This window comes from Danio rerio, chromosome 23, assembly GCF_049306965.1.
Source record: "Danio rerio strain Tuebingen ecotype United States chromosome 23, GRCz12tu, whole genome shotgun sequence".
Taxonomy (NCBI): Eukaryota; Metazoa; Chordata; class Actinopteri; order Cypriniformes; family Danionidae; genus Danio; species Danio rerio.
The window spans coordinates 16,271,686-16,283,842 of NC_133198.1; the positions used below are offsets into that span (position 1 = coordinate 16,271,686).

Sequence of the window (12,157 nt, forward strand, 5' to 3'; positions counted from 1 at the left end):
TTATTTCAATCTCAATAAACACTAATGCTTGCTGACAACTAATAACTACATTATTTAAGGGCATTCTTATGACATGGATAGGATTAAACCACGAGTGAGATGTAGAAATGAAAGCACATCAGCACTGTGGAAAAATCAGATGCTCAAGACATAATCTTTAAAATAATGATGTTTAAAAAAATAGCCAATATATATCTGAGATTTGTTATACACTCACAGTGAAGCATTCAATAAATCCTTATTTTCGTCAGAGCAAAACAAATCATTCAATCGTTTGGTTGAGTAGAGGAGAGGAACAAACAAAAATATAATTCATATATTTTTCTTGGAAAAAATATCTTTTAGAAACAAATTTCGTTTAGTATCATTTTTATCTTTATTTTAATGTATCTTTTGCTGCCCAGTCATCTCTCAACAAGAATAATGAATAACATTTGAGGTGATGCGCTTTAAAACAAGTCCGCTATATGCACCAAAACACCAATTGTCTTGAGATTGTGATGGTTAGTTAAATAGAATAATCTAGTCTAAATGAAATTAAACTGAAATATTCACTGTTCCAGAGAAGCCTGAACAGTTTTCACTATTAATGATAAATTTGAATAAGCAGGAAACGCTTTTACTATGTATTCACACCACTGAACATGTTCGTAGAATACCTTGGAAGTATAAACTCTGTTGGAAGGATGAGAGAACTCTGATTGTGAGAATGAAGATGTCTGCGTATTTGTGCCAGTCTGTCAGATATAATTGCTTAAAGGACTTTAATATTTTAGAAAAATAAAGTTTGCATAATCAATGATTGATCTTATCCACTCGTGACCCACCCATAAGTAAACATGTAGCCTATTTTTAGATTATCTGACCAGCGCATTAACAGCAGCACCCCCTGATATAACCGAGAAATGGTGTGCTCCTATTGCACAGTGTCACCCACTTGACGGAAGTCATCATGAAGAACGAGAATAAAAAATGAAACGTGCAAGACTTTCTGCGATGGTGTCGTGAGCCGTCACAGGCATGGTATCGGTTGTCATGAACTTTGCCACATTCACATTCATGTGTCATGACGCCCATTTGTCGTTTACAAATCCCCACAACACCCTACATCAAGGAAATTGTGGTGAAATCATGACAAATGTGATCATGTGATCTGACCAGGGCTTGCGTATAATTTTTATTCAGTTTTTGTACTTTCAGTTGAGTCCGTTTTTTAGGAGTCTTTCATTACCGCTTACTCAAATGTAATATTTTTTCCAGGAAACCCCGCGGTGAAGCCAAGAAATGTCGGAAGGTGTATGGCATGGAGAAGAAGGACCTATGGTGCACAGCGTGCCGCTGGAAGAAGGCCTGCCAGCGCTTCACTGACTGAGTCCCTCTTTAACCCCACACTTCTGCTCTTTATATGCGGTTGTTCCAAAGGAATGAGCACTGAAAGCTCCTGCTACTCTCACTGTGGACTAGAGCTGAGATGATGTTCATCTGACGTGTGTGGCCTTTTGATTCCTTCAGGCCACAAGGGGGGGCTCTTTTTCTAACGCTTCCATAGTGGAACACTGAGACTTTATTTAGAAAACAAAAAACACGGATAAAAAGCTGAAAAAGCGAAAACAATTTTTGAAAAAAAAAAAAGCTTTTGCTGCATTGCATATTAAAGCGAAACGAAGTATTTTTCTAAAGTAATCCAGAAACGAAAACGGCGTATTTTCATATTTCACGTGGAATACAGCTAACCATTTTCCGTCGTTTTAGTTGTGGCAGACTTTATACAATGTTTTTACTGTTCTCTAAGCTATTTTTATTGAGTGTTTTCAACAGTTAACCCTCGCTCAAATTCAAATCGGCTCACATTTCCGTACTTACCGCTTTATTTTGCCTATAAGCACTTTTAATGCTCATTAAAATCATTGAAATAAAGCAGAGTACAGTCGGCGCGTTCCCTGTGAGCGTTTCTGACAAAAGTGATACCTCCAAAAGAGCCTTAGAGAGAGATAGAGGCGTCTGTGCACTTGAAGTGCAGGAATGTAAAATGGCGTCTCTCTATCTCTGCACCGGAAATACTCTGTCCCTCACAGATCAACTGCCTCTCTATAAGCTATGAGGTTTATTCCTGTCAGTCCACAGTATTAATTCGCACTTCACATTTAAACCGACCACCTGCTGTCCCAGTCTAATGTGATTCATAAATCTAAGTGTTTTCCTCGAGTCTTTTTGTGCTTCCTAAAAAATCATTTGCTTCTCATTCAGCGCACGGATGTTTTTCCCACAATGAAAGTGCATGCTCTGAAAGCTGTGTTTTCTTTTCATTTGGAGGGTGATCATTTGGGGCTGGTGTCCTATGTGCACTCTCATATTCTCAGTATAAGCGGAGCAGATCTGAGCTGTTGGAACTGATAGATTTTTTTCCGTTTTCCAAGACGAATATCTAAAAATACTAAAATCAAGAACCTTTTACTTGAGAACAAAAGTGACATGTAGCGGGCATTTACACAACACTATTTTCACTTAAAAACTGAGATATTCTTAATGAATTTTGGCCACATTTGGGAAAAATCTAAACTTTTGAAGTTTCAAAGTGCTTGATTTTGAAAATAATAGTGATTAAGTCTGTGTAACTTGATTTTTTTAAGGCCTGAGAGTTTTTTTTAAACTACACTGTCATCTTCTTTGTGTAAACTGAAAGCGTAAACTGCACATATAAAAACTGCGTCTAAAGATGTGCAACAAAGTTAGAATTTTTAGCCCCTTTTAATATTGTTCCCAATTTCTGTTTGGTGAGAAGATTTCTACGTTTCTAAAGATAATAATTTTAACAACACATTTTTAATAACTGATTTTGACTTTTATCTTTGCCATGATGACAGTACATAATATTTGACCAGATATTTTACAAGTTACTAGTATTCAGTGACATTTGAAGGCTTAACTAAGGTAATTAGGAAAGGCATTATAAAATGGGTTTGTTTTGTAATGTTTTTTTTTTTATTTTTATTAAAAACTGCTTTTATTCTAGCCGGAAAAAAATCTTTTTCCAGAGGAAAAAATATTATCAGACAATACTGTGGAAATTTCTTGCTCTGTTAAACATTATTTGGGAAATATTTAAAAATGTTTTTGACTTTAATTAGATAGCAATCAAGGCTGTTGGTGATTAAAACATGAAACAAATGCCAATTAAAGGCAAACTTAAGCAGACTTAAAGGGATAGTTCACATAAAAAAGTGAATTTTGCTATCATTTACTCAAACTATTTGAGTAGCTTTCCTCTGTTGAACACAAATGACATTATTAATGTAGTATAAGGCAGCAACCAATACTCTTTGACATATCTTCTTTTAGTTTAAAACCACTTGAAGAGGAATAAATTATGAGGTGATTTTCATTTTGGGGAAAACTGTCTCTTTAAGAGAATTCACACCAATAATGAGAATTCTGGTCATTTAAATGAAAATGATTTGACATGATCGGTTCAAAATGTATTTGGTTTAGTGGTTATTTACGTAAAATACGTTTTAAATAAGTTGAAACGATTATGAAAAGTTGAAATACTTAAATTAAATTACAAGAAAAAGATTCACTTAATTGAATTCTGTTCTGTTCAACACCTTTTTGAGCATATAACGATAAAGACTTTTTTTGTTGTTTGTTTAAACGACTTATTTAAAATTTGTTGAAACAACACATCTTCTCAAGTTGTTTTTGGCGAAAACTTAATTGTTTTATGTTGAATCGACTTAAATTTGTAATAACTAATGAACTGACCTAATTCCTTCATGGTGTCCCAACACAAATCGAATTGTGTGGAAGCCCAACATTTTTTACAGTGTAGCGTTATGGTAAAACCTTTACTCAAAAAATGACTTTTGCTTCTTCTTCAAATATATCTTCGTATATATATCTTCTTCGTATATAAAATGAGTTAAAACAACACACTTCATAAGTGTTTTGTGTGACAACTTAATTGTTTTATGTTCAATCCACCTAAATTTTTGAAAACAATGAGGTTAACTTAATCCATTTCTGTTGGGACAACATGAAGGAATTGTGTGAAACCCAGCATTTATTACAGTGTTGTCAGACAGTCAGAATCCATAATGCTATAAACAGCCGAGCATTTAAAGCCACAAACAATAAAACTTCCCCGCGTGCACTTATAATAAACCCAATGTTATCATCGTTTGCTGTGGATATACTGATTATGATATATTTGCCTTAATATCACAAGTTATTTTTTTTCTCAAGTAAATGTCTCTCAATTTAAGAATGTTTTGGTATTTTTAATAATACCGAACACTGTAAAAAAAACAACAAAAAACACTGAGGAAGAAACAGTGAACCCATCAAACACTGACATATGAATGTGACCTGCATTATTAAAAGGACGGACAGTTCATGCCAAAATGGCCCTTCTGTCATCATTGACAAATGTTGGGTGAACTGTAGCTTTAAGGTCGGAGGTTATTATAGGAGGAGTTCACTCAAAAATTCAGCTACTCATTTTAGGCATACTAATGTTTTGGCATTCTGCTGAAGTTCAGAGTTTCTTGTAATAAAGAAACTCTGAACTTCAGCAGAATGCCAAAACATTTTGCTCCAGCAATGCATTTGATATTTTTCACCATCCAGGGAAGAAGATTCAGGGTATCTTTACACAACGACGTTTCATGCGTTTTTTGACAACGCCGGTTTAGGGTCTTGGAAACACAAATCTGTCACCATCTCCATGTAAACTGTAAAAAGAGATATTGTGAAAAAATGGTGATGTCATACATGTTTCGTATGTGTTCAGCCTGTGGTGACGTGAGTATTCATCAATGCTGAACTACAGGACTCCAGTATCAGCAGGTTCCATTCGGAAGAGCTCATAATCCCAATGCCCTAACATCTCTTCAAGGGGATTAGAGGATAAGTGCCAAACTCAGTTCCTGAAGAACCGCAGCTCTGCACAGCTTAGCTTTACCCAAAATTAAACACACCTGATCAAACTAATTGAGTCTGTCATCCTTGATTTAAAACCTCCAGGTTAGTGTATTGAAGCAAGGTTGCAACTAAACTGTGCAGGGCTGCGGCCCTCCAGGAACTGAGTGTGACACCTGTACCCTAATCCCTTTGAAATGATGTTATGGCATAGGGATGATGAACCCTTTCAAATTTAACTCGCTGATACTGAAGTCCTGTAGTTCAGCAATGTTGAATACTCACATCACCACAGACTGAACGCATATGAAACATGTTTGACAATACCATTTTTTCTGCAATATCACTTTTAACACCACTGGATTAGGGCATAGGGATGATCCTTTTCGATGGTAATGTGCTTTTTGACAGCAGGCAAATTTCCTGCACAAATGATCATGGGGTCCCAAAATGTGCAAGAATTGTACACTTTAAAATCCTTTATTTTAAAGGGCCCTCTTTAAAGTAGCTAGTTTGGATCGACACTTCAATATGGTGGTCATGATTGTTTTCACTTCAGAGTGCCCTTAGGAGGGCGATAGATCATGTTTAGAACATGCCATATAAGATGCGTTGTGTTTGTTTGCACACAAACATCGCCACCTACTGGCCTGGCATACAGAAAATAGCATTTTTAGCTAATCATTTTGTGTAAAACGAATAATTTTCAAAGTTTTTAAAAGTCACCTGATAAACATTAGCACTTTTGTTGTGTAAATGTACCCTTAAAGGGATAGTTCACCTAAAAATAAAATTCTGTCATTATTTACACAACCTCCACTCCTTCAATACTTGTTTGATTTTCTTTATCCGGTTGAACAATTTTTTTTTTATTACCTTTTTTTTTGTCCCTACTATAGATGCTAATGTTTACTGGTTTTCACCATTTTTTAAATCTCTTCTGAAATTTTCAGTTTTAAGTGAACTATCCCTTTTAATCTTGTTTTAGCTTTTAAAGAACCAAAACAAAACAGGCACTCAAATCGTAGCTTCCGACAAACGTAGCAGTTCAGATTCAAAACACATTGCCAAATGTCTGAAACTATCAAATCATGTAGTTCAATCACAGCTTAGAGCAGCTTTGTCTTCTCTTTCACCATGGTCAGAAAGGAAAGAGCATCCCTCTCATAATCACAACCTTCACTAAGTGCCAATGAGAAGAACAAGAGGGAAAAAAATGTAATTGCACTAACTTGTACTGCACAAAGCGTATATTTTTTATGTACCGTTTTTATACGCAGAAATTGAAGTTTTTAAAACGCGAAGCTTAATGGTTGACCGCCGTGGTTCTCTTCATCGGGTCAGGGATGGGGTCTTTTTCGCTGACCTCGCAACTATAAGCTTACATGGCGGTACTTTACGGCGACGTTGTTCCTGTTTAAGCCTCACAGTACATGACTCAAAAATTACAAAAATTAACCATGGTTTTATTATAGAAAAAGTGCATTAGCCATGTTTTGTTTGGCATATTGGGTATCATTTGTATAAACAAAACAGTTTTACTACCAACTGTTAAACTACTTTAATCATGGTTAAGTTGTGGTTACCATGGTTTCATTATGTTTTATTTGTAGTAAAACCATTGTTAATTTTCCGTAAAAGGAATGGCGAGCTTCTCGCTATCAGTTATGCGACTGCAGGCTTTGGTGACTATCATTCAGGCTTGTTTCTAGGGAACTTCACTGTCTTGATTCATGATAAACATTGTTTCTGAATTATATTTCGGGGTTGTTTCTTTCTTTATAGGAACGATAATTTTGGATTATAAGCATCAAAAATCAGACGCTTTGAAGGAACACTCAACTATTTTAGGGAATAGGCTCTGTTGTAAACTTCTAAGAGCCCATTGAGCCAAGTATGGCAACAGCTCATATTAAGTGCCCCTGAGTCAATTTAGACAATCTCCAGGTCTGGCGGGAGCACTTTTAGATTAGCTTAGCATAAATCATTGAATCGGATTAGACCGTTAGCATCTTATTTTATTTAATGTTTGACTCTTTTGTAGTTGCAATATGTAAGACTGACAGAAAATGAAATGTTTCTATTTTCCAGGCCGCTGCATTTAATTGTGCCTGATGCAACCATGCTACGGCAGCAAAATTCCTTGATTATTACGGCAGAGTATAATTGGCGATATGGGCTTAGAAAATAGCTTTTTTTTAATCTCTGTTTGTCTTAGTACATAGTGTAACTACAGAAGTGTCAAACTTTAAATGGTAAAATTAACAACATTATTTTAGTTTTTTTGAGTGAAATGCTAATGATTGTTGTAATGATCTATGCTAAGCTAAGCGAAAAGTGCCCCACCAGTCCCACAGATTGGCTGCATGGATTTAAAAATGGTAAAAACTCAAGTTGAACTCTAGGGGACTTATGAAAAATGAGTCGATTTCCAAAAGAAAAGTGGAGCATTCCTTTAAATGCTTATCAGACTTTGATAAAATGGTATAAAACCTTATAAGAGCAAGAATGGATTTTTTGTTTTAAAAGTTTAATGTGTATATATTCATTGTATATTTGGGGAAATGGGGGAGGGAAAAGAAGCATCAACGAATGTAAAATCTACAAAATGAAACGCCTGCAATCAGAGTTTGTTTTTATCGGCTGTCTCGTGCAAATTTCTTTCGGTCTTTTCTTTCATATCAAGTTAGTTAGAACCTCTCAGTGTTTATTTCCTTTGGCTTTAGTTTCCCGCTTGCATTGACGCGTTTTCATTGTTTTGTGGAGAAGCGAGTGTGTTTGTACTATTGTGAGGCAGGAGAGATGATGTGGATCATTGCGTCGTCCTGCGCTGCACATTCCTTTCGATGACTTTACGTGAGTTCGTTTTGGTCTATCCGTTTCCTGTTTTTCTAACTTCACTGACTGCCTGTTGCTTTGAAGCCAGAATATTAAGCTAAACACCCAAGAAAATGTGTAAAAAAATAAAAAATAAACAAACAAAAAAAAACTCCACTTGCTTTATTATGTTTCAGTGTTAGAAAAGCATCATTACAATAATCTCATTATTCAGTACGGCTTTGACGATCACGCAATTTACCTTTCAGAACAACACTTTCGGCCTTGTTAAGGTCTTTAAATTGTGTTTCCCTAATTTTTTTCCTCCATGTCACTTCATTGGTTGAGATTTGATGCATGTCTTGTATCATCTTTGTACTATCTTGCGTTATTGGAACCATTATTGTTTGTTGAGAAGTTGACAGTGATGTGTCCAGAATTGAGTGAATGAACGAGAGGATGGAGGTGTTTGTGATGTTGACTTTCGCTTGGTTGGAGATGAGAGTGTGATTTCTGTGGCTGTAATGTGGAGATTGAAATAAACATGGATTCAGAAAGATGTCTCTTTGGAACTGGATTTTTTTATTGTGTGACTTATGTTAGTACAAGTCTAAAAAAATCTCCTAAATCTTTAAAAAAAAAATAATGTCCTAATGTTTTAGTTTTCAATACAATGACATGATACAACTCAAACTAATATAAACTACCATTGAACCGGTTTTGGGGCTGGTATGTATTTATAAGTGGGTCACCTGGGGATATAACCCACCAGTCCTACTGCACCCAACCCACTCGGAGTTGGAATTAAACCAGCGATTCTTTGTATGGGAGTAAGTTGCTCTAACAAGGAGGCTAAAGACCTTGGCCTCTAGCGTCGGTCACTAGGGCACCTGTAGAGGTCAGAAGAGTGAGGTGTACCTGCATAGCACTTCGCGAGTTGGGCTCCATTACAGTCACCCCCCTAAACCTCACTCCAATCCCGGACGAGCCCCCACATGTAACCCACCGGTCCTACTGTGCCCAGCCCGCACTGAGCTGGGATCAAAACGGCAATTCTGTGTATGGGAGTCAGTTGCTCTAACAAAGAGGCTAAAAACCATGGCCTCTAGTGTCTGTCGCTATAGGACCTTTAGAGGTCAGGAGTGAGGTTTACCTGCATAGCACTTCACTAGCTGGTCTCTGTTAAACCCGGCCCCCTTAAACCTTACTCCCATCCTGGACGAGCCCCCACGTGTAAACCACAGGTCCTACTGCACCTAAGCCAGTCTGAGCTGGAATCAACGATTTTATGTATGGGAGTCGGTTGCTCTAACAAGGACGCTAATGACCACGGCCTCTAGCGTCTGTTGCCAGAGCAGTTTTAGAGGTCAGAGGAGGGAGGCTTACCTGCACAGCAATTCACTAGCTGGACTCGGCATAAGAAATGTATATGTATGTATATGTATATATGTGTGTGTGTGTGTGTATATATATATATATATATATATATATATATACACATACACACACACACACACACTTGTTTTCTTTTTTTATAATAAATCATGTGTATTTTTAAATTACTATAATTAATGTTATCTGTTATCTTTATTCCAGTCTTCACGGTCACTTTAGACATGACTCCGATATATTTTTTCAGGATCCATTGATAAGAACAGAAAAAGAAGAGCAGTGTTTAAAACAAAAAAACTTTAAACTGTAAATTACTGGAGCCGCTTTTGATAAATGTGTCCTTAATGAGTAAAAGTTGTCAAAAAAAATTAACAATTAAAAAAAAAACATACTAACCCCAAATATTTAAATGGGAGTGTATATTAAACATACTTGCGCTTTATTGAAGCCTAATCGTGATCATTTTGGTTATATTTGGCAATGGATGGTGGTTACCATGGAAATGTTATCAGTGTAATTTAACTCTCTGGTGTTGTTCAGTTATTTTAGACAAGATAAACAAACATTTAAAAATCCAACCTTCTTCAAAACTGTAGCAAGCATTTAGTGAATATTGAGAATGGAGGAAGGGGAAACATTCTTCAAATCAACACCGATACACATACAAAAAGCAACCAACAGCAGTAAAGGGGTGAACCTCGAAAACATCAGTAATGCAAAGTAGACACACACACACACAAACACACACTAATTGGCACACCTGTGATGAAGAGCAAAGTTTTCGAAAGTTTATGAATTATGAAAAGTTTATGATATGAATGGTTGATAATTTGGTCGAGTATTTGTTTAACGCAAACATAAATAGTAAAGAAAGCCAAAATGTGTCATGGATGTAATTAAGGTGTTTTCCTGTGGAATTAGGCTACTGTTAACCACTTGGCAATGTTTTTTTTTTTTAATTCCATATGTTAACTTATGGGTTTGACATAATGCGTCAATTATATTTATATGGTTGCATAAAAATAAAAAAAAAACTCTACCAAATATATATCCTCTCAATGATTTAAAACTACAGGAATGTTGAAAGAGGGTAAGCAAGCACAGTTTTGTGAGGTGCAAAGGCTCCACCGGAGAAAATGCGCCATGACTGACATTTCAAAGGTAACAGAGGTGTTGCTAACTTTATTTCTGAAAAAGAATAATTGTATTTTTATTATTTTTTATTTATTTTAATTTTTTTTTTTTTAGTTTTGGAATTGAAGAGATGGTTTTATTGACCGTCGGGGTAGTTTTTTTGCAAAAACCTGGCAACCCTAAGACTAATCCACAATTGTTTCCATTATATTAATATTAGTATGGATGTTTCCCATTGATGGGTTGCAGCTGGAAGGGCATTAACTGCTCAAAACATATGCTGGATAAGTTGACAGTTCATTCCGCTGTGGTGACCCCAGGCTAATAAAGGGACTAAGCGAAAAAGAAAATGAATGAATGAAGGAAGGAAGGAAGGAAGGAAGGAAGGAAGGAAGGAAGGAAGGAAGGAAGGAAGGAAGGAAGGAAGGAAGGAAGGAAGGAAGGAAGGAAGGAAGGAAGGAAGGAAGGAAGGAAGATTAATATTAAATATTATTTTTTTACCTGAGATTTGGAGCCAAGTTACAGGGCTTTTAAAATTACTTTTGAAAAAATGGCTATTCTGTGCTTATTTTATTTTTACTTCACTTGACTGCTGGTAAAGACATCTTTATCATACTTTAGCAAATGGGAGATATAAAACAGAAACAGTTATATCTTGTGTTTTATCTAGGTTTTCAAGCCTGTAACTTCTATATCATATGATAAATTGGGCATTAACCCAAAATCTTTTTCCTTTGATATCTAAGTTTTTTGTTACCTTTATTGTTCATTTCCAGAGATTTATGAACTTCAGTGTGGCTGAATGAGAAAAGTTTTTGAGTTTAACAAACCACTGAGAGAGTTTAGTTTTAATGTCGTTTGCATTTCAGACATATAACAACACTATATTTATACAGTTGAAGTCAGAATTATTAGCCCCTCTGAATTATTTCCCCTCGTTAATTTTTTTCCCTAATTTCTGTTTAAAGGAGAGCAGATGTTTTCAACACATTTCTAAACACAATAGTTTTAATAACCCATTTCTAATAACTGATTTATCTTTGCCATGATGACAGTAAATAATATTTATTATTTTTCAAGACATTTCTATACAGCTTAAAGTGACATTTAAAGACTTAATTAGTTAATGATGTTTAACAGAGCAAGGAAATTTTTACACTATGTCTGATAATAATATTTCTTCTTCTAGAGAAAGTCTTATTTTTTATTTCGACTTGAATAAAATCTGTTTTAAATTTTTTGAACACCATTTTAATGTGAAAATTATTAGCCCCTTTAGCTATATATTAGCTATATTTTTTTCTATAGTCTACAGAACACACCATGAATGTTATGTAAATTTAAATTTAATAATGATGTTATAATTTTTATATTTTTGAGTTATGGGTATGCCGGAAAAAATAAAAAATAAATAAAAAATCTTTTGAACCAATAACTAAAATATAAATCTGCAAAAGTGAAGTGATTTCACTAATAGATCTACCTATTTTTCTGTAAAAAAAAAATGATGCTCCAATCTTTCTCAAATAACACTTAACTCTGTTTAATACTGAGTAATGGTCTGAAGTCGGAAAATTTGCGTTTGCGTTTTTTCATAGTACCATCTTAAAAAATAGTCAAGCACAGAACTCTTGCACATAGTCTAATGCGTATTAACCAATTCATTGCTAGAAAGTAAAAAAGAAAAAAGAAAAACATTTGGAATCAGTTCAGTAATGTTTTTAGGATCTTGGCTTTTGCACGTGTTTTGGCTCTGAATTGTCAAAACACCTCTCCAAAAGCTTTACGTATGTGAAAAAAAAAAAAAAAAATTATATATATATATATATATATATATATATATATATATATATATATATATATATATATATATATATATATATATATATATATTAAC

At 34.9% G+C, this 12,157-nt stretch overlaps 1 protein-coding gene across 4 annotated transcripts in view; it reads left to right on the forward strand.

Moving 5' to 3' along the window:
• slc2a4rg (SLC2A4 regulator) overlaps window positions 1-8,293 on the forward strand; it is a 147,953-nt gene extending 139,660 nt beyond the window's left edge. For 2 of the 4 annotated variants that reach the window (XR_012398872.1, XR_012398873.1), the window contains 2 exons: window positions 1,261-4,795; window positions 5,181-8,293. Coding sequence is in view for 2 of the 4 variants with exons in the window: in XM_005162014.6 (XP_005162071.3) it covers window positions 1,261-1,372 (112 nt within the window). In the remaining 2 variants the exon portion in view is untranslated. Of the gene's footprint in view, window positions 1-1,260 lie in introns of all 4 variants that reach the window. The other 2 variants (XM_005162014.6, XM_002666450.8) reach the window with 1 other exon arrangement.
• Window positions 8,294-12,157: the final 3,864 nt, after the last annotated feature.